Source organism: Gymnodraco acuticeps, unplaced genomic scaffold (genome assembly GCF_902827175.1).
Source record: "Gymnodraco acuticeps unplaced genomic scaffold, fGymAcu1.1, whole genome shotgun sequence".
Classification (NCBI taxonomy): Eukaryota; Metazoa; Chordata; class Actinopteri; order Perciformes; family Bathydraconidae; genus Gymnodraco; species Gymnodraco acuticeps.
Genome location: NW_022990029.1, coordinates 290,627 through 314,909, shown reverse-complemented (window position 1 = coordinate 314,909; position 24,283 = coordinate 290,627). Strand labels below are relative to the sequence as shown.

The following is a 24,283-nucleotide window of genomic DNA, read 5'->3' as shown; positions in this document are numbered from 1 at the left end:
AATGATGCTCGAAATGTCCCTTATAGTTATAGGCCTACGTCTGTTTCCGGTTATTTTTATTTTGAAATTCAGTTCCTGACGGACGCCAAAAAAGCCAGAGATTATGGAATTAAACCAATAAATAAAAGCAAGGATAATTGTGTGTTATTGGTGAGTAAATAACAGTGTGTTATTTTGAAAAGAATATCGAATTAGAAGGAAAAAAATATTTTAAAATACAGATTTCCGTATTCTGAGGCTCTGAGACCCATTTATTTTCCTCACAGACGGCAACAAAAGTCAGAAATTATACGATTTCAAATAAAAGCAACAACTGTGGCTTGATATTGAGTAAGAACATGTTTTTATGAACCACACAGCTTCCGGGCTTCCTCGACCCGACCGGAGAAAAAGACGTGCTGCAGGCAGTAGAAATACATTGCTTTTAAAATCGTGCTGTGCAACACGAAAAAAAGGGGCAAATCGTGTTGGTGAACACGAATCAATAGATTAAAAATCGTGTTGGTGAACACGAAATGCCGTGAGACTGGGTTGTTTATATATATATCTATGGGTAGGATGACCGGTCCAAGATGGCGGCTGTATTTCTTGCGCCCCAGCAGCCAATGCGGCGTCTACTCTTTATATGTCTATGGGCCAGGCTCACTTTAATGCTGCGTTTCCATTACAGTTTAGGAACTGGGCTAGTATCTATAGTAACGCAATGCGAAACACAAAACCAACATCAGCCGTTAGCCGTTAGCCCTCAGAGCTCACAGCTCCTCATATCTGTTCAGAAACTAGACAAAAGTTAAACAAGTACAAACCACAGACTGCCTGTGTCATGGCGAATACAGTCGCTGGTTTATTTATGTCTGTAGGCCGTTGTTGTGAGTGTGGACGATCGGAGCATATACTGCGTTAGCTTAGCCGATCTCCATTCAGAAAACACGCATTTTAAAAGGGTTTTTCGCCTGCCGTCTGTCTGCAGACTTGTCAAAGCATTAATTCATGGTTTTTACTAAAAGTCAGATCCACTCGTGTCTTAAACAGGGCAGTGATATCATAAACCCAGTGTTTCCCCCACCATTGTCTTGGAGGGGCGCTGCGCCCTGCCTACGGAGCCCCACGCCCCCCCTGAAATTCAAGGTGTTTAAATAAAAACAAATGTTTTAATACATATATATATATATATATATATATATAAACCATAAACATGTAAACCATAGACTGTATATATAAAAGGTGTAAAATGAACTCAGATGTAACAGAAGTCTGAAGGGTTGCTGTGGGTGGATGGCAGACCGTGCCTTTAGTATCATTCTGTGAGCCGATTCAAACACGAAGCAGGATGATGGGAAATCATTTTAGCTTGTTTATTTAGGTTATGTACAATAAAGCTTCATCACATGAGCCTTTGCAAAAACAGTATACAACATCCCTCACACACACACACACAAAGAGAAACAAACACCATCTCCATCTACTGAAAGCCATGATGGGCAGCCATATTGCAAGAGCAGTTTCATGGAGCGGGCGCAGAAGCATGTGATCTGTGAAGGAGCACATAGTAACAGCAGCAGCAGCAGCAAAACAGTGCTTCTTACATTTTCACTGGTCCACAAAAACCCTCAGGGAGCTAGACCAGACAGATAGACACATAAATCAAAGAAAGGAGAAGGAAGTCACACACATGGGAATCATTAGCTTAATTTTCTACAAAAATATTGCACAAAAAAAATCTGGATATACAGAGAGTGACAGAGATAAACAAGTATAGCAGCCAGCAAGCAAATATCTACTGGAGCAACATATCTGCGACACAAACAGGAGTCTGGCTCTTCACTTCTCCAGGTCCCTCAGTGTGGACCAATCCTGTCAGAGTAAATCTGCCCTCTGCTGACTCACTCAGCTGGTGTTCAATGCACTTTGGGTGATGGCTTTTTATATTTTCAGTGTTAAATCTTCTTTCAGCTTGTTTTTTTAATTCATGCAAGAATATCTAAAGATGTTTTAAGATAACTGTAATCCTAGTCCTAAATGTACCGGTAACAGGCCATGCAACCCTGTCTATTGGGGCGTTAGAAAAACAATATGGAAGTTCCTCACCTCCATGCCTCACAATTCTGACACACTGATACCACTGACTGCTTTGATAGTTTTAGAAAGCCATTAACTGATTCTTAGTGACTTATCTTCAACAAACTCAACTGTAATTGTGGTGGGAATATGTCACGTCAAAATAATCTTCAGAATAAAAACCAAAAGCATAGAATCCAAAATGTTCAGTGTTTTAGAGTTTCTGTTAGATGGTACCTCCTCTCACTATTTATTCCAGTGTGAATAATAATAATCTCTGAAGGGTAGGAGATGAACAGCAAAGCATTTTGGAGCTGCGTCTGATAGAGTCACTGTAACAGGCTACATTAATGCTTGATGTTCAGCAAGGGAATGGGGAAGGCAGTGCCAAACAGCTGTAACACACACACCACACACAGAGGGCTGAACATACATTCATTTGGGCATGAACACAACTCACGAAGGCAAAGGATCTGCACTTTATCACATCATTATTTATCGAGGCATGGAAATCATTTTCATTCACAACAAATACAAATTTGTTAAGAGAATGTTCATATCATGAAAGCTCCTGGATAACATTCCTTCAGAGAAAATAATACAAAAAGATGTATTTCTCAAATTGAACCCAATCAAAGTTTTGATCAGTTATTAATGTGCCAACATTGAGTTGACAGGGTGTGCTGAACATAATGAAGCTTGGCAAGACAAAAAAAGGTTCAAAAAAGTATTAATTTTAACCCAGGACGGTAACCTCTTTACACCCACACAGGGGAGAGAAGAATATGGGAAATATAGATCAGTAAAACATGTCTGGCCAAACCAATAAACCAAAAGAAAGGGCAAACTATATACAATATCACAATAAATCCAAGGACAGTGGCTACTAAAATCCGAACATGTTACAGTAAAAAAAAGTGCTGAAAACAAAGATATGTGTGAGCTCTTGCAGGGTCTGAACTCTAATGACCTTTTCCACTGAGCTGGATGTCCAACGCTGCTGTCTCAGTAATATTCACACTGTTATTGACTCAAATATATCACCTTCATATGGGCTCTTTACTCACAGAAAAACAAATAATTACGTAACAATAATTCCTTCTCCATTCAAATTATTCAGAGGAGTAGAACACAGAAATGTGCACATGTTCTTAAGTCCTTATTTCAAAGCTCTTACAGACAAAGAAGCAAAAGTAATTCAATGCATTACATGACAGTTTGAAGCCACAGAAAACCAGCTGGAAGATCCACATGCAGCACGAATGAGGGTCATAGTGTAGCTCTGAAGCTTCCCTTTAAAAACCAAGAGCATGGAGACGGCATCACGTTGTGCAAATCAAACCATCAATATATGAATTCTTGTTAGGGAGGTATTTCCATCCTTCATTTTTCACACTAAAATAAAAAAAATGTGTGAATCAAACAATGGACCCAACACATCCTATATTTAAAATGGACTGCTGAAACTCCCCCATCTCTAAAAACAAAGTAGACACATTTTGTTGAGGTGCTCTTGCCAAAGCACATGTTTCTCTTCTTTTCCTCTCTGTGTCCTTCAGTGCAGAGCCTCCACACAGATCTGCTCCTCAGTGATGTTGTCCAGCAGCTGCCCGTCCACAGGGCTGCATATGTCACTGTCATACACCTCCGTCCCTATCAGGGCCTCTTCCTCCAGCCCCACTGCCTTTGCTTTAAAGCCCTGCTGCTCTGAAGGGGAGGAGCTCTCCACTGACTCCAGGTCCTCGATGCCGGCCCGGTAGTGGATCATCAGCAGGGTGAGGGCCTGGAGCCTCTCCCCAGACTTAGCCAGGGCAGTACTGATGAGGGCCTTGCGGCGGGAATCTGTGGCCTCCCTCTCCTCCAGCAGGAGAGCGTTGTTGTGCTCCAGCTCCTGATCGATCTCCTGCTGCAGCTTGTCCAGCATCAGCTCCAGCTTCTGGGAGCGCTCTTCTGTGGGCAGCCCCCGGTACAGGTCGCGGCCTATCTCCTTGACAGCGATGAACACGCTGTCATCCAGCCCGCCTTCCCTGCGTACGAGTTTGCTGCTGCCCCCGCTGCACACAGGCTGCTTCGAGGGGCTGGCCCCGCTAGTGTAGGTCTCAGTGTCGCTGCTTTCGTTGTCTGAAGTGTTGGGGGTGTGCTTGGGTGAGGGCTCCACTGTCCCAGGCACCAAGTCAGCCACCGTCTCAACCAGCCGAGTTTTGGGCACCTGGCGGAGGTTCAGCAGACGGGAGCTGGTGTTGATAATATGGCGGGTGAGGCCGGTGGTGGCCCGGTTGATGGTGGATTTGGCTTCAGGGTCAGCTCCGCGGCGCTCAGTGGCTGCCACACAGAGGGGGTTTTCAGTGAGGCACTTGTCCTGGCACTTCTTGTGGCATACGTAGGCGCAGATCATACACTGAGAGGCGGCCTTTGTCCAAACCTTCTTCTTGCAGTATTCACACCACGTCGGGTTCTGGAACTGTGTGTCCTGGAAGTTGTGGCGAACCTCCACCAGCTGAATGGCTCCATATGCCAGGTCATCCCGCTGCGCAGTGTGGATCTGCTCCCGCTCCCTCTCTCTCAGATCCTCATCTTGGAGACTGCCCTCTCGCTCCTTCTCTATCAGCCCTCCTGGATAGTCTAGCTCCCCCTCGGCGAGGTAACAGAAGTTCAGAGTAACATCTCCGTAACACAGCTTCTCATTGAAGCCTTTGTGGGTGCTGAGACTGCGCAGCGCAGTGCGGCTGACGTTGGCCCTTGGCTCCGGAGGCCCCAGCCTGAAGGTGCTCTGGTACTCTGCTGAAGATGTGGCCATAGATTCCAGGGCAACATGCTCCAGCTGGAGGCTGACGTGACCAAGGCACAATAAACTGCCCAACTTAAAGGGATCTTTGCACCACAGGGCCACATTAAGGTACTTTTGGTTGTTCTCCACCTCAAACACTACAGAGGCTTTGGGCCAGCGTGCGGTCTGGTGACGGATAAGGGTTTCTGGGGATTCCCAGAGGGAGTGGTCCTCCAGACTGTCCCGTGTGCTGCAGGAGCTTTCTGAAGCTTTGTCCTTTGCCTGGTCGGCTCTGCTGCTGCTGGTCACAGTGGGATGGCCAGGCGGCTCATCAGTGGACTCTGCTGGTCTGGTAGGCTGCTTCACCTCAGCCTGTTTGCCACAGGTCTTATCAGTGACAGCTTTGTCCTCATTGGCTCCAGTGAGAGGAGCTTTTTCTGGAGCTTTTTCAGAAGCGCTGCTGCTGCTGGAAGTCACGGTAGGAGCCACAGCAGCATTTGTAGCTGTAACAGAATCAATGCCTTCCAAAATACTGGTTTCTGAAGAGGCTGATGTCAACCTTATTTGAGGTCTTGGCGGCACTGGGGGGCGAGAAGGAGGAGGTGGGGGAGGGACAGTGGGACGTTGCAGACCTTCCACTGGATCACTATTGGTCCTTTGTGGAGAGGGCTTTGGAGATTCTTTGGGTTGGGGCTTTAGTGGCGACTGGAGACCCACCAGGTTTAGCTTGCGGTTGAGTATGGGGGATATGGAACCGAGGGGCTTGGAGGCCAGGCTGGCCACAGTCCTTTTGGGGCTTTGGTTAACGGTGAGTAAGGATTCCTCCTTAGCATCACTGGTATTTGTGGTGCTGCTGTTAGGGCCAACATTCTGGCTAAGTTTGGAGTCCACAATCAACTCTTCAAACTCAGAGTCGATGTCTTTGCTGTCTGATATGTCGGAGAGGGTGGTGATGGGAGCTGGGTCTTCTTCATACCCCCCCGGCTGAGGAATAAATCCTGTTTCTTCTAGCTGCCCAAACCCTTCCTGAAGAGTTCCAAGGCTTCCAAAAGAGTGAGCCTGATGACGGACGGGCCTCTCATAAAGAACCACCACCCTCTCTCCGGCCTGCCTCAACAGTTTGGGCACTTGAACTGAAGACGTCACCTTGACTCCTGTAGAAAGTTCAAGAACAGGAAATACATTTTCAGTATAGCAAAGACCTGACAGTTTTTTTAAATCTTCTGATGGTTACCAAATAAAAACATCTCAAACCTCCAATGGCGATGAGCCGATCTCCCCTCTGCAGGTCTGCCAGGGCTGCGGGGGAGTTGGGTGTGACTGTCTCGATGCTGACGTGCACTGCATCCCCCTCACTGGCAGGGACGTGTCTGAACGTCATCCCCACGCTGCCACATGCCCCCTTGATCACCTCCGTCTGATGCACACATGTAACAAGAGAACATTTACAATGAAAGAAGTCAAAGGCCACAACTTATCTACTTTATGTATTGCTAGAATTGTGTACAAAAACATGATTCATTAATTATGGTCAATACAGTTGAAATATTCCTTTCATTTTTTTTTTTGGAGTTCCATAGTATTTATGGTGCACTTTGCTCCTTTAACAGTTCCATATTTTTTAGTGACCCAAAAATATCAAACATACCAAGGTACAATAAATAAGTAAATCAACAAGCAAAAAATATATAATAATAATAATAAATAAAACCGTAGACAGCGAGGGTTTTTGGTTTCAAGGATGAAGAAAAAAAAACCAGCAGGGATTATACAAAAGCACGATTAAACTAAAGGAATGGTCGTCTAAAATACATCGCTTCCACAATTTTCAAGTTTCTTCAAATTGGTTTTCCTGAAGTTTCAGGGAAAAGGTATTTCCATTGACAATATGTTGTTTATTATGTCATGCAAAGTGTTTATAGATGTGTCAGGTTTGAGCCCTTTCCTTGTAATTGCTTTTCTTGCAGCTACTCTCAGTATTCCAAATAGGCGTTTAGTTTTGGAGTTAGGGTGTATAGAATGTAGAAGCCCTAAAAGCAATGTCCCAATTGAAGGTGATTTTTGTTTCCGATATAATTTCAATTTCTGAGTCAAACTTTGGCCGAAAAGTAGTTATCCATGGACATGCCCAGAATAAGTCACACTTCCTGGGAGAGCTTGAATGATGGGCCGAATGGATTCCTTTTTCACTACAAAGTCTGCACTTTTGATATAATATTTCCAACTTTCATATCTCAACATTATTGTCTTTCCCTATAGTTACATTAGATATTAAGAGAATTGTATGAATTTTACATTTCTTCATGTTAAAAGTCTAAAACTAGCAACTAACAACAGATACTGCTAATTTGTCAGGTTATGTAAAAAAATAAGAATGAGAATAAATAGTAAATTGAAAAATGCTTCATGACAGACATCGGCCTCCAGCACTTCAACATGAAACTCAAACTGAAAGTGGTATTGTATGGCAGAGGAGAAAGCTGCAATCAACCCACCCCCTGCTCTAATAACAGCCACTTCTTACAGCTCAAGGCACATATCATAAGACACCTGTTGTGACGCGGAGGTCACCTGTTCTAAGCATGACAGGTCGTATATAAAAGCTAAGTGTGTGTCTCCTATAGTGATGAGCATCAGTGAATTTAAGTGAAACCCATGTGATTTCCACTTTGGAAAGCTGAAAATCTCTTGTAATCAGACACATGTATGGTAGGATATGTTCTGGAATAGAGGAAGGGCCAAATGAGGTGGAGAAGGGGGAGGCAGAGGAGGGTGGTACAGGTGTCCTGGTTTAAAAAGAGAAAAGAGGGGCCGGCATGATGGGGGTAGACGGAGACGAATGACTGTAATTTCCCTTCCTGTCATTTGTTACTGTTCTGGGTGAAGGCAGTGATTGAGTTAGAGCTGGCCATCCAATAAGCAGATAATGTATACAAGCTGAAACAAGGGGTGGGGGTGGGGCAGATTCACTGAAGGCTAAGGGGAAGTCCTGATCCATCCTCATGCCTAATTAGTAGCACAGCTCATTCTTTTAGTATGAGGTACACAGCAGGAAGCATACACCATTCTGCAGTGTTACCAGACTCAAGCTATCTGAAAATAAATGGAATCATGACAAATGCTGGAGAAATGTAGCTTGGCAAGACAAAAAAGTGTTTTAAAAGTATTTATTATAACCCGGAAACTATATACAAGATCACAATTACTCCAAAGGGATTTGTGGACAAAGACAGTCACTGCTGAATTTTTCTTTTTTATGTATGGTGTTATGAAAGTCGCCTCAAAATAAAATGTATTATTATTATAAACGATAACTGGTAAAATGACAGTTCTTGTCAATGGAATCTGGCTGCTTCAGCGAGAGCATAGATAGCTGGACTGACTACAAGGTAAGTCTCTAAAAACCATTGTGAATATAGTGTACACCCAAACTGCTGCTGCCCTTATCTACAGCAGAGCATAGCCTACAGTCCATGCTGGTCCTCCTGTGTACTGTAGATAATACACTGTCTATGGATAAGTACCTCACTTCAAAACAGCTGAACTATCCCTTTAAGTTCTCTGAGGTTTCATCTGATCTGGCCGTGTTACCGCTCTTCCATGAGGACACTAACCTCCTCTGTTGCTCTCCCTGAGGTTTCTCCCATGTTCCCCTTTACACTGTGCGTTTTTTCTCCGGAAGTTTTTCCTTGTACGATGTGAGGGTCTAAGGACAGAGGGTGTCGTTTTCTCATACTGATATTCTGTACAACCTGTGCTGTTGTATTTACTGTATAGTGTCCTTACTGTAAGGTAATTATTATATGTACAGCACTTTGGCTCTTCCAAAAATCGTTTTAAAAATGTGCTATATAAATAAAACTTGATTTGATTACAGAGCGGGGGTTGCTGGGAGGGGGGGGGGGGTAGTGTGCAGGCTATAGGCCTCTTCAGCTTCACATCACACAATGATCATTACTGAGGCAGGTGGGTTCTGCTGGAAAAACACTCAGGATCTGGCTGCGTACGACAACAGGAGATGCAAAATCAATTTGACATTAACAGGATATTGAAGTGGAATAGCACATAATCATTTATCCTCATATTGCAGCTGATTGAGTCAATCAGCTCATTGAGTTATTCACCCTGTGCTGCATCACTTCTGATCACAATTCGGCTGGCAAATGTATTACGCTATACAGTTGAATGTATATTTAACATATGTATTCAAACCCATTGCGTTAACCCCACATAACTGCCTTGCTACTACTCCGTCAGAGAAAGCATGGCGCCCACACTGTCACCTTCTGCCCTCGCTGATGGAATATAATCTCTTTCTTAGAAAACAGAACAGAAAGGTTGACAATTGAATGATAAAACCAGGATGTCAAAGTTACTCAACAAAAACAGGTTAAACAGATCACAGTGTAAGTGAACCATAATGTCTTCAGATGTAATTAAGAAGCAACACTGTTCCTGTGCAGCAGGGAAGATCTTTATTCAATGCTACAACCATTAAAAGAGAAAGCAGCATGTGTATGCATTTGGTTTCAGTAGCAGGCATAGATCACAGGTGCTCGGTAAAGGATGTGCCTTACTCGGATAATGACAGCTCCACTGATTTAAATATAGAAATGTAATGATTTTAGACAGGGGTCTCCAACACGTCAGTTCGCGAGCCCTCAATAAGTAGCTCGCCAAGCAAATCCAAAATGTAAAAAATACACCAAAAAAAAGGAAATGTAATTAAAAGAATCTACCCTATGCATAAATGAAACATCAATCTACTTACTACAACTCTATATCTATCTAACACCCCTCCTCCCCCCACCCCCACAATGAATATCGACCAATCACGTTCTTGCTTGATTTGCGGGACCAGCGTTGCAGTCGGGAAGAAAAGCAATGTGGAGCGGCAGCTCACCGCTTCATAAGGAGTTTGACCTTTCCTTCTGGCAGAATCTACACAACACATCAGCCCCATTGAACAGCCTAGTCGTGCCAGCCTATACAGCACATGAGGGCCAGAGCTTTACTCTGTGTGTTGCAACTTGCATATTTATTTATTTATTGCACTTGACGCACACACACGCATGGCGTAATCTCCACTGGGGACAGGGGGGACATGTCCCCCCCACTTTTAGAAATCCGGTTTGTGTCCCCCCACTTTACAAATATGTTTATTATTATTATTTAACGCAAGCCGTCATCGCCACGGAGAAGAACACAGCCTCTGTGAGCGAGCGAGACAGAGAGAGAGAGAGCGAAAGCACCAGCTACGGGGATTTTTGTTGTTAGCATCTGGTGCTAGCTCAGAGCTAACGGATATTAGAAGCTGTTTTTACAACAAGGAGAGGGAGAGCTCTCTCCTGTCAGACTGAGAGGCTGATAACTACAGCTCAGGTGATGAAAGGGAGTGTTTGGATAGTTCACTTTAGTTTAAATTACCTCAGTGTGTCAAATTATTTGGTCATCTATGTAAACAAATATTTCCAATGCACACAGTTATCTATTTATTATAGTTGTAAAAAGAAGTAAGAAATCATTCCAATGTGTACTATAGGACAGTACAAAATGAAAAATACAGTTTAAAAGGGGAGTGATTAATAAAATATGCATAAATAAAAAGAAAGAATGCTAACTAGGTAAGATAAGATAAGAGAGAGGAGTTTATAGAATAAACAAGTATAAATGATTTGTTATTGGTTGTGATCATATTCTAAAGATATTTGGATTATTGAAAAGTAAACAGCTCCCTTTCATCTGAGTGTTGAGAGCTGTATCCATACATTCATGTGGTGCTCAAAGTGCACCAGATTGATGCATTTCACTTCAACATTCAAAAACACATCTTCCCGGGAGTTTCATGCCCCCGGACCCCCCTAGAGGAGGTGAGGACCCCCCTAGAGGATGTGAGGTCCCCCCCTAAATAAAGCAGTTAAAAATTATTAAATTGCATACATGTTATTTTAGTAAACACTGGAAACGGGTCCCACAGACCCAAACAGAACACAAAGGTTAAAGGTGAGCATATAATAATGTTAAATTGTGCTAAATATATACACTGCAAAAGCTAAAAACGAAAAAAAAGAGGAGTAAAAGTAGCTCACGACTTGTGTTATTTTTTGAAAGTAGCTCTCATCCTAAAAAAGGTTGGAGACCCCTGATTTTAGAGATAGATATCTCTTGCTAACTGCACAGCTGTCAGAGGCTGGATGCCGCTGGCCAACGCTGCACTCTGAATGGCCATGAGTGTGTAAGGGGCGGGACTAAGGGAAGGGTAAATGGTGTTAAGGGGGTATATTTATGTCAAGAAAATATTTCTAACACCATATCAACAGCTTGAACTGTTGACACAAGGCAGGATGGATCCACTGATATCTACAGTTCACGCCAAAATGTGACTTAAGACATCAGAACATTCTACTGTTCTCCTTATTACGGGGTTTACTATGAACAACTGACCCTTTCACCATCTCTGCAGACTGTTCTGCCACAATGACAGAACAGATGTTTAACAGATGTTGCCGAGTGTATAATAACCCAGAATCTCCATGGCGGTCTTCACACTTCATTCATGTTTGATTGCACTGCAAAATTGTTAAAGTCTTATGTATTGTTAAAATATGTTCACATTTACTTGTTTTGTGCCTTCATTCAGTTGGACTTGGACAATAAAGCAATTATCCATTTGAGTGATGTTTCATTATTTCTACATATAATTCCAAACATATGCTGCTTTTTTACATTAAATAAGAAATTGAGTAGTTCCATTTTCTTTTTGGACTCTGGTAAATTGTGATATTGAATATGTTTTTAGTAATACAAATGATATTATTCTATAAATGAAAGCACTCTGGACTCTCAGACTAGAAAAGCACTATTTATTCAGGCATTTACCATTATATATATATATATAAGTAGAAAAAGAAAATGGGGCCATATTGTCAAGGTGGTCATTTGGATCCTTACAATGTTGTGCTGTATTTTGAAAAACATGGAGGAAAATATAAATATAAAGGAAATAAAGAAATAAGAATCATTTTCAAACCAAACAACAAATCAGTGTGATGCCTGAAATTCTCCCAAGCAGAGCAGTGAGTGTTCTTATTAGTCGACGACATATTCCTCCGGCGCGTGGCCCACGGAAGGCGGTGCCTTCAGGTCCTGTACCAGTGCTTAGTGGGTCATCTTCTGCTCCAATACGGACACACACACGTTCAGGGCACTGACATGTTGCCCTTTGTGTAAGAACTGCTGAAAGGTGAGTAGGTGCTGAACATCTCTTATTGGATGGGCAACGTAGCTGTGTGTATACAGCTGCGACACAATGTGCTGCCTACAATAGATTTACAAAGGCAAGCACACAAGCCCTTTCTTCTGAAGTGCAAATAGTGGCAATCTCCCTTTAACACACTTACACCCCCAATATATGCAGTCACAGACACTCATATGTGCCTAATTATGTCAGTGCACACACAGCTCCATTGATAACACTACAGCTCTGCAGCAGTGTGTGAAAGATATACACCTGGATATCCTTTGCTTTCTGATTACATGTATTGTCCCAATGTAATTACTATAATAAACCTAAGGAACATTTATAGATAAAAAAGCTGGTTTTATACTCATGATTTCGGCGTTCAATTCACAAGACCCAGACAACAAAGTCTGTTTCAGAAGTGTCAATGAAGCTGCATTTAACAGACTGTAAAACACTGTGTGTACTGTAAGGGTAGAAAGAAGCTGAGCCCAGGAAACCATGCAGAGCAACACAGGCTAACTGAGACAGAGCTGAGGAACAGGACTAGATGTCCTAAAGCACAATTTACATACATCAATCACAAACATAAACCTTGAATCAACAAACATATATCAGTGTGCCTACATGAAGAATCATGCTGGTGTTAGTCCAGTGACTAACGCCAGATCAAATACATTTCTATTTGTATTACATTTGTATCTTTTGAAAATGTTTTACTTGTGTAATGCTTGACACTGCTGCTGCAACAAAATCCTTTCCGATTCTGGGATAAATAAAGTATATATCTATATATTTACCTAAACCAGATGAGACCAGACCCTGTTATATGAAACTGGTTGCATGGGTGATAAAGTGCATTAAATAGTTCACTGTGATGATTCAGTTTGGCAGGGAAACACAGTTCTATAAAAGAGTGAGATATGACTCCCTGAGTGTGTGTGTGTGTGTGTGTGTGTGTGTGTGTGTGTGTGTGTGTGTGTGTGTGTGTGTGTGTGTGTGTGTGTGTGTGTGTGTGTGTGTGGAGCCTCCTCTCCGGGTGAACACTCACTAACCTTGTTAACATGGAGCTCTTGGTTCCTTGTCTCTGAGCAGAAAAGACAAACAAAGAACGCACCAGCCCTGAACTGGCCACATGTAAATGGAGCAATTCTAGACCCATTTCAGCAAATCCAGCCTCTCTTTTATCTACACTGCCACGGAGAACAAATGAAAGGTTCATATGTTTAAATGGCAGCTATCACTGCTTTAAAGTTATCTCTTCTACCTCCAGGACCGAACCCAGGCGTCCTTTGATCCCTGAACAAAAACTCACTGCCATAAAAGACATGCATGAGACTTTCTGTTGTACTCTGACGTATCGTGTCACAAAAGAAGGGGATAGCACACGAATCATCTCGATAAAACAGAAGCTCTACTCTCTGCGGAACAAAATGAACATAATGGGGAATAAAACAAGCTGTTGTCTCACTTTTGGGCACTCCAGCTCTATGTGAGCTGTTTGAAGACGTAAGCATAGCAGGCAGATTGTAGATTTAAGCAATGCAAATGTATGTCTAAAATAATTACATTGATTTAACACTCAAATTTATAATGAAATATATTTATTCACTGAACTTCTCATCACTTCAATTCATATAGCTTTTGTTGGTCTGATATAACATTTCATGTTACCCAAGCAAGTTTTGGAAAGTAAATATGAATAACATTTGATTAACATCAATGAAAAAAAAATGACATAAGATCATTACCTACATTAAAACACTGTCTGACAGTGCTAACCAGAGCCTGCTTGCATAACAAACAAATAAAGCCATGAACTCGCTAATCTGAGCAGAGATCCAACAGACAAACAGTACTTTCATATTTGGCTTGGGAACCAGGAAATGTAACTAACTGAAAGGCAGAACTAAGTGAAACCTATTCTATTATGTATGCAATATATACCAGGGTTTCCCACACAGACTTTACTTGGGTGGGCCGCCCAGGTATATTAACGGCCGCCAAAGCATACTTCGCGACCCGTTTCATTTGTTTTTTCTCTCCGTCTCAGCACGACCCCATCTGCGATCGATTAACAAGTGGACAATGTTCCCTCGCTCTACGCCTCCTGTACCTGTTCGCTCTGCTGTCATGGGAAGGGTCTGCTAACAAGCCACCAACAGAAAGGGAGACCTTACGAGAAACAGAGAAGACAACGTAAACATTGTTTTTTCCGAGCCGTGTGTGTGCATCAGAGCGGCATCAGGTCCTGGAGCAGGAGATACCATGCTCCTTTATTCTAAACCTTCATCCCCTCTGCTATTATCCATCCATCCGTCATTCCATATCAGTAACAAAGTATACTATTGCTAGCTGAAGAGCATGACTAAAAGGAGCTTCTGTCTACTAAATTCACAACCGATTCCTAACACTATTTTTAGTTTGGTGCTAATCAGAAACAGCTCTGACACAAATCACAAATGACGAGTGGATGTGAACTGGCTTGCGGGGATCTTTCCACAAACTGTCATGTTCACAGCACTTTCTATATTAAGATGACAGCTGTTGTCTATCACAACAGCTGTACTTGTAAACAGGCTTGGGGAGTAATGGATAACATTTAAAGAGATTACATAATAAGGATACTAAAAAGGTAACTATTTGATAACAATTATATAAAAAAAGTCATCAGATTAGTTACATAAATAAAAAATAGAGATTACTAGCTGGATGACAGTGCTATAATACATTTTTAAATAAAGATTGATATATGATAGGTAGAAGTAAGAAATACATTTTCTTCCTGGCTGACAATTAGGCTAATTTAATACTTGATTTTAAATACATTTCTTTTTTAAGGCAGTAAGTGGGCACCTGATTTATTCAACAAAAATACAGTCTATGCTTTTGATGAATGTATGCAGCTCAAACAGCATTTGTAAACGTTACTGCACTACATTTTGTATATGAAATATCTTGGTTTCTTATTTTCTAATGTTACATTGTTACCTACACTTAAGTAAAAAACATCTTATTGTTATTTATTATCTCTTGTTTTTATTTGCATTGCATATTGAGGTAATCCAAAAGTAACAAATTCATCAGGATACATTCCCTTTATATTTGGATATTCAGATTTGGTTATTGATTACATTTTTAGACATTAACTAGTTATTGTAACGGATTACGTTTTTAAAAACAACCCTCCCACCCCTGCTTGTAAACATCACTGTTTCAGCAGAATGCTTGGACTGGCCTTCATGCAGAAGTCATGGGAGGGTTATGTGTTTCTGACAGCCGTCTGCAGGGGGGGGGGGGGGGGGGCTGCAGGCTGCTCTTACAGCCATCTTTCCGGAGAGCTCTGATGGAGCAGCAGCTCCTGTTGCTTGGCTGAACATCCCTCTGCTCCCCACAGGTCTGGGAGGGTGTGTGAGACACAGGAGTGGGGGGTTGAGCAAATCCTTTTCCCTGTCACTGCGCTGCTTGGTAATTTAATCTAATACCACATGTCAGATCGATTTGTGTATGGTTATAGGGTACAAGTCGCTGCGAGGCAAGTGCGCAACAATTCCCTGCCACATCCAATTAGCAGCCAGGGTGGTGATGTTGGGGGGAGGGCGGGGGGGTGTGCATGGCCGGTAGCTGCCCAGGTGTTTACGTGAGTACTTATTAAGCTGGTTAACAGTGACGCTGATGTTCTGCGTGCGTGTTCTCAAACACAGTATCATAGACGTGTGTTAAATCACAGCATGAAGTCCGCACCCAAACATTTCAGATCTCTCCTATTCACGACAGGGACAAAAACACATCATCTTTCCATGGAATATGACTTTATAAGAGCAGTGCCTGAGCCAGTAGCATCTTGGATCTCTGTCCATGCATCAGTCATTTCTTCAAAGTGACTCAAAAGGTCAGATTGAAAAAGATATTTCATAGTGAATGATATGCCAATATTAAGAGCTTTTAAAGCAAAACTAATGCATTACCAATAAATACTAAATGTTGTCAAATACAACAATTTAACGCAACTGTTGAATGAAGCTTACCCAGTTGCAATATTCTATCCAAATATAGATAACGATAGTATTGTTGGTTTATCAGTTACAGATAACAATTCCTTTCTCACAGATGCTCTTTTCTCCATTTATGATTTCACAACTATTGACCACCTCCACCCACCCTACCCTGCTCTGGTGTATTCACAATGATCCATAGAATTTCCATACAGAAAACAAACCCTGAACACAACACATGGAATAATGGGATGGTATCAGTGACTAACTCACAACCTTATTCTGTAGGAAAAAAGATAGATGTACGCTGTAGCAGTGAGTTGCCGATGTTGAGTCAAATGAACTAGTTTAGTTTAACACTTGTGTTTGTTGTGTGGCTCAATCTGAATTTTCAAGTTGCCTTTTTATCATAGGAAGCAGCTCTCAAAAGCATTAAGAACAAAGGAGTTGTTATGGAGACAGAGGCAAACAAAAAGGTGCTTCGCCTAATTTGCACTTGTATGGACAGCAGCAGTGGCTCTGTTGCCCACACACTCCTTTCTGTAGCTGGCATTGTCCCGATATAAACAAATATCAATCTGCCACTACTGTTACATCCTCTTAGTTTAATAAATGACAACTCAATTCTAAACCACTACCCCTGGTTCAGAAAGAAGCAACACACCAATTCCCCCGTTATCAAGTTGGCATTTCAGTGTTTCCTCGCCTTTGAACACCAGCGCTTGTCTGTCATGCAAACACTCTTCCTATCTCCCTCTTCAGGGAGCGGCTTTTACCTAGAGTGCCATTCTGCTTCTGGGAACATACATCTGATAACGGTTAGTAAAAACCACGAATTAACGCTTTAACAAGTCTGCAGACAAGACGGCAGGCGAAAAGCTTTTAAATGCGTGTTTTCTGTATGGAATCCGATCCATCAGGCTAAACTAACCTGTAGCTGCTCCGTCCACACTCACAACGTCATACAGACATAAATAAAGCAGCAACTGTATTCGCCATGACATAGACAGTCTGTGTTTTGTATATCAGGGTTTCCCACACAGACTATACTTGGGCGGGCCGCCCAGGTATATTAACGGCCGCCCAAGTATATTTCGCGACCCATTTAGGTATTTAAAAAAAAAAAATGTCAATATATATTTTTTTTTATTGGTCCGTGACCACGACGCCATCTGCGATCGATTAACTTGTAGACAATGATCCCTCGCTCCCTTGCTCTGATCTCGCCTCCTTCTGGCCTGTTAAGTGGCCTGCCTCACACAGGGTGACTGGCTGTCCACATGATGTGGCCTGCCGACATGGCCACTGTCATACAGATCATAAATCAAAGCCCTTGATTGGTCTCTGTGTGTCATTCAAGCTCGGGATAACCTCAGCTCAGGTGAGGTAAAGCACTCTGAGTGTTTAGATAGTTAACTTAGTCTAAGTTCTCAGTGGGTCTCAAACGGTGTGGTCACCATTTATGTAAACACATATTTCCATTTGAGAGGGTAGTGATTGATCTAATGGATAGTGAGGTGGGCTGAAGATCGGAAGGCTGTGAGTTCAAATCCCGCCAGGAACACCACCACTAGTGTGCCCTTGAGTAAGGCACTTAGCCCTTAGTTACTCCAGAGAGAATGTCCCTGTAATCGGTCATTATAAGTCGCTTTGGATAAAAGCGTCAGCTAAATGAAATGTAATGTGATTAGTAAAATATGCATGAATAAATAAATAAAAAGTTAACTAGGTGAAAAAAGGTAAGATACACTTTTAAAACTTGTTGAGAGAAAACTAGTCTTTGCTGCTGCCTCAAAGAGGAGCAGGGGGAGAGGAGGGAGAGGGGGGAGAGGAGGGAGACAGGAGAGGAGGGAGAGGAGGGAGACAGGAGAGGCTGATTCAGGAGCACAGACACACTCCCAACTATAAATGAACCAAAAATAAATAAACAAGTTTCAGTGTTTTTTTCATATTGGAAATGGTATGTTATTGGTTATGGCCTTGATTTTATGATTATTGAAATGTATACAGTTCTGTTTCATATAGGTGTTTCCATAGATCTAGTCTCTTTATTTTCCCCTCAAAATGCACCAGATTGATGCATTTAACTCCAAAATAAAAAATAAAATCTTACCGGGGGGGCATGCCCCTGGACCCCCCTAGAGGATTTGAGGTCCACCCCCACTAAAAATCACATGGATAGGTTCCTAAATACATTAATAAATACATTTATTTTTTAAAATAGTAGCCCATTTCCATATGTTCATGTGTGGGTAGTAGATTTAAACTATAGGGCTATCATTATGGACCCTGCCTGTACCTGTTCGCTCTGCCATCACGTGAAGGGTCTGCTAACAAGCGACCAACAGAAAGGTTCATGTTAATGTTGTTGCACGTTTTGTGAAATGCTGTTGTGTTTTGTGAAATGCTGTGGTGTTTTCTGAAATGCTGTTGTGTTTTGTGAAATGCTGTTGTGTTTTGTGAAATGCTGTGGTGTTTTGTGAAATGCTGTGGTGTCTTGCACTTCAGGGCCACCGTATATAACAGACTAAGAAATGAACACCAAAGAAAGGGGGGAGGAACGAACACGACAGGGGGGTTACGACCCTTTAACAAAACTATAAGCTATTTAAAACACACACAACCCCGTCCCTTCGAGTTGGGGAGGAAGCACACGACAAAAATAAATGCTTTTATTCCATTTGTCTCTGCTGCAGCACAATACATCTTACATAATATAATTGTTGTTAAGGAGAAGTACAAAGAGCACATAAACTCAGTGGTTACCATCACTCTAAATAACAGTGACATAGCAGAAGAAAAACAGACGAGCCTACGTCACGTTAGCTGTCAGATCCTGGCTGATGAAAAGAAAGGCCATTCAGACCGAGTTCCTCTATCAGTTACTCCAGGATTACACAGAGCTGTTAAATCAACATCAACTTTCTGTTTGCATTACACCGCAGGATCTTTTCCAACGCACTCAATCAAAATGTCAAACATCAGTCATGGTGCATGTGATACGCAAATATTTGGCAGCGCTTCATTTGGACTTTTTCATTTGATACCAAGTTTCCAGGAAAGATATAGGTAGGTCAAATAAAGGCAATGGTTCCAATCTACAGGATAACAATACATCACCAGCATGACCTAGTCTGATCCAGAAGTGCCGATTGCAAATGTTTCTGAACAGGCAAACATTTGGGATTTGACCACAAGCAAACAAAGTTCAACATATTATTGAGAATGACATTTCCAATAATAAATAAATAACTGTTATTATTTACTTGGCATTATATGAAGCATTTCTCTTGGGGAGTTCCTATTTTCTATAATATTTGTTAAGTATATGTAGTTATTTTCAGGAAACCATTATGATAATGTTAATAATTGGAAATGACAATCTTAAAATAAAGCAAAACCAAATGTTTCTAAATAAAGAAAATATTCTGTATTTTCAAATCGAAATATCTTTAAGTAAAGTTAAAAAGAAAACGAGTAAAATGCTATAATAATCCAGCGAGACAAAGGATATTTTGTTTACTACATCTTTCATTCAGACGCTTCAGAATACAAATAACTAAACTGAGAAAGAATATTTGTAAACAACATATTCACACTTTGCCTAATACTGTATTTAAATGCGTAAACATCTCTAGTGCAAGTAACTGCTGGTTAAAAATGTCAGTGCTCAAGTATCCTGGGATCAGAATCTGGCTGATTACCAAACAGTGTGCCGTTGAGACACTGCAGTGAGTAACAGGTCGTTTATCTACTAGATCATGCCTATAGGATCAAAGAAATACATTCCAAATGAAAATAGCAAGAAATCTGTAATATGGCTGTAGCTCCGTCTGTCATGCACCTAACAGCTGGTCTATTGAGTTTCCTCTGAGGTGAATTGATTCATGGAAGAAGCGATTAGAAATAAACAGCTTGTGGGACCAACCTCTCATGTCTTTAATCTGCTGTTTGCTGCGCGGCCAGCCGTTGTCAGACAGAATTAGAACAGGCCATTTAATTGGCACGGCAAGGCGGAAACTAATCATGAATGTGGCACCGGCTACAACTTAACCTGTTAAACCCCAAGGTCCCCGCCGGCGGGGACCCTGTTAGTTTTTCACGACACTGTGTCTCAGGGGATCTTAATATTTAAGAACCTATTAATGTGTTATACCAGATTAACGGAAATAATCTCAGCTAACTGACGATACAAACCATTTTTACCAAAACAAAACACAAGTCTCATAAGAAGCATCTAAATGACCCCTTAGCGAAAAATGCTAACGGACATTGTCACAGAACTCAAGATAAAAGTACCCTTATTACTTATTGTAGCTGCACTTACAAGATATCCGATTAAAGCTGAGGTTCCACAGATTATTTAGGTATATAGTATCATCACTGAGTGATCCGAACTCGCGACAGGGGAAGCAAACACAGACATCACAACACGTACCTTTACGGAGCTTCTAGGGAGATCGTCTCACCGTAGCTGTCAATCTGATCAAAAGACGTGTTCAATGGCAGTAAAACGAGAAAAAACGCGGCTGAATCGGTTAATCCATAGGTTTTTAACGTCTCTGTATAAAAAAATTATTTCATTTATAATCCATAATTCCATTTTTATGTAAAAATCGCAGAGCAAAAGTTAGCTGCTAATGGTAGCCACCAGAGTGGCTGCTGCTTCCGGTCTTGGCGATGCGGCAGTCTAACACACACACATTACCAAATAAGGACTATGTGTGAGTTCCCCTCGATTCCATTGGCTCTGACGGTCAGAAAGAGATGTCACATGTCAAAATCCAGCAAGGGGGGCCAGAGATATGGAAAATCCACCCAAATGGCCCCAGAAGAGGGTTTTTTTGTGCTAAATCTGTTTTGCAAAGGGTACTTATTATATGTTGTACTTTGGATTCCTAAAGCTTTTAGTCTACTAACCCATCATCCAAGGTTAGTTTTCACTATAAGTACAAAATATATTTTGGACGGACACTATAATTTACAGTTTTTTTACCATGTTCAATCTGAATTTTCTTTAAAATAAAAACATCTATATTGATTCTGACTTTTTTACATCCAACTCACAGGTTTATCATTACTTTGAGAAAAAAGATTATTAATGTAACCCTTTTAGAAGGGAAGATATGGTCATTTGTTCTGGGAATGTCATTTTCGAGCCTGAAACCTGAAAAACAGGCTCGGGGTTTAACAGTGTGTGTGTTAGGCTCCCTAAGGCAGAGTCCTGCATCGGGTCGGGTACCCGAAGGTGACTCGCGGGTGGTATTTTTTCAAACGCTTTTTTCCGGGTTCGGTTCTGGGTAAAAACAAAGATGATGCGGGTCGGGTCGCGGCTATTACATAATAAATATATTAAAATAATAATAATTGAGTTTAATGTTTAAATCCTCAGACCTCTCCCCCGCGGGACCGCGCATAATCATAACCTCTGCAGCGCATCAATCTGCTGCTGAGCGTGTCACATTCTAAATGGCTGAGGTGAAGCTCTCTAGCGGAGAATACAGCATTTTCAATAACTCTTCCTCAAGAGCGAAATCCAACGTCTGGGAGGCTTTTGGTGTGAGACAAATATGCAACTGCGTGTGTTAATAATTGCATGTTTTCACTGCTCATATATAGGCGGGTTCGGGTCGGGTTGCGGATCTTGTGCCGACGGGTCGGGTCGGGTTGCGGAACTAATTGGCAATATGTGCGGGTAGCGGGGCGGGTTCGGTATTGCACGTCGCGGGTGCGGGGCGGGAGCGGGTCTTGAAAATCAGACCCGTGCAGGACTCTGAGCCACGGTACTATTTGATGATGTGCTGGATGTGCATGTTGACACGACAAACAGTGCCGCTAGCCTTGTTTTCTGGAAGGAGAGACAGAGCATAATGACACTGTCTACTTTCCTCATTTAAAGTCCTTAACACAGCATCAGACTGCGACAAGCTGAAAGAGTTCCACTTGCGAAAACATTTAAACATTCAAACTTACAAAACAGACTATGATGAAATATATTGTGACAGCAGGAGTGCAGCTATTACTTAGAGCTCCGACGTCGCGTTTATGTCCGCCGCGCCATCTTTTATACGGGCGCCATGTTCTCGCCAGAATGTATATATCTTATATACAACAGACCCACAGCGTTGCCCTCATACTATATCTTTCTAGAAAAACCCCTGCATATCTTAAATGATATTCAAGAAAATTTACCACATGGTAATGTTATACCAATATAAAATAAATATACCATGATGGAAGTGTTACTACACTAAGTCCCGAATGGTTGGGCCCATCTGCTGCTCGAAACACTCTTTGTTGTAGTGTGTGTTTACATGCGTGCGTGTGTCACCTCATCAACCAACTGTCTTTCATCGGGTGTCGGGGACAGATTAAAGACACAAAGACACCCTAAGTGGAACATCAAACAAACCAGTGTGTGTGTGTCTCACATGCATAAAATGGCCTTCTCCCTCTCTAAGGCCAGTTGTCTGTGTGTGTGTGTGTGTGTGTGTGTGTGTGTGTGTGTGTGTGTGTGTGTGTGTGTGTGTGTGTGTGTGTGTGTGTGTGTGTGTGTGTGTGTGTGTGTGTGTGTGTGTGTGTGTGTGTATTGACAGAGTGAGAGGATCAGAAATAGAGCCGTGGCTGATCCTGAGGTTTTATGTAACAGCTGTGGACAAGACTGATTTTTCTAGATATGATTAACCAGAAAGAGAATCCTCAGATGTGACGGCTCTCATCAGTCCAATTGGAATTATTACAGTATTTCATTATAAAAAGCTCTGAATGCTCAGCGAGACAGATTTGCAAGAACTCTTTATAATTACTATTACCACTTAATTAAATATACCAGATGTATGTCAATAATGAATACATTCCATTTCCTTCCATTTGATTAATGTCAAAAGTGATAATACTAAAAACATTGGGAAAATTGAATAATAAAACTTTTGCAAATTAATTATTCAAGCTACAAAAAAACAAAATCTGCAATTTTTGACTTTTAGATGACAAGCAGATCCATCATATGAGATGTTATAGAACGGAAGACAAATATCTGGCTTTTGGTCTGCTCTAACCCTTGAAAGTGCTCTGAGTCAGTACAGGTAAAGGTGAGAAGAGGTCCATATTTCTCTACGACTTCCCAATCACTGGTGCTACAGTCTGGGAAACCGAATGACACACACACACACACACACACACACACACACACACACACACACTTCAGGGCCGGCGATGGAATCGACGGGGCAGATGTGCAAACACGCCTGCCAGAGTCCCCCCCCCCCCTCCCCGACCTCAACACACCATAAATGAGTAATAAATAAAAACCAGACCCAATCTCCCACCGTGTAATGGAACAAGGCTTAATTTACCCAGTTCACAGGTGCTGTGTGTGCACATGCAAGTGGCTGAAGGAAAGATCGACCAATAGATGGCAGCGGACATGTTTAAGAACAACAAACATGACTTAAGAGAATCCTTCCAGAGAAATAAGCATGGTGTCACCTAACAGCGGTGTGGTAAAATAATAACTTATAGCAATTCTTAGATTTGAATCCTCTTAGAAATAGAGCATGTTCAAATTTCAAAATATAATTTGATACCTCCATTCTACATACCATCACTGGCTCAGATGATGGAAAACAATAACATCAATTAGAATAACTTTGTAAACAGCTTCAGTTTTTTTGGAACTTCTGCATGGACATTTCTTCTTACTTACACTGGCTGCCAACATTTAGGCCATTACAATTTAATTGCAATAAGTTCATATTGTCTCACCATTTTTTATTAAGTTGACGGTTTTTTAAATGTTTAAGTATAACAAATGGATAGAAAAGGATGCCAGATGTTGTCTTCGGCAGCGGAGGACACGCCATACATTTAAATGAGTGGAATGAGCACAATGCTGACTGTACATTTAACTATTCAAATAAAGCATGACATTTAATTTGGCAATTGAAACACTGAGCAAACAGAAGGCCTCAGAAAGGCTCATTAAAAACCAGCCTGTGTTTCTCAGGCCTATTCTAACTGGTTATGTGACTTCTATTATGTGACTGTGTGTACAATGAGAAACTAAACTTGATTCTAGGCTGGGAGGTAGAAGGTTTACACAAGCACTGATAAACCTGCTGAACACTCTCCAAGGACCCTGATCCTGATGACTTCCGTTGGGAAGACAGACGCATGGTCCAGTGAAAAGCAGAAGCAAGTGGCTCACACTGGTTTAAATGAGAA

At 41.7% G+C, this 24,283-nt stretch overlaps 1 protein-coding gene across 1 annotated transcript in view; it reads right to left on the bottom strand.

Annotated features, from left to right (window-relative positions):
• Positions 1-1,331: 1,331 nt before the first annotated feature.
• pdzd8 (PDZ domain containing 8) overlaps positions 1,332-24,283 on the bottom strand; it is a 50,400-nt gene continuing 27,448 nt past the window's right edge. The window contains exons 4-5 of the mRNA XM_034214998.1: positions 6,080-6,242; positions 1,332-5,979 (exon numbers count right to left, since the gene is read on the bottom strand). Coding sequence (XP_034070889.1) covers positions 3,614-5,979; positions 6,080-6,242 — 2,529 coding nt within the window. The 3' untranslated portion in view covers positions 1,332-3,613. The remainder of the gene's footprint in view (positions 5,980-6,079; positions 6,243-24,283) is intronic.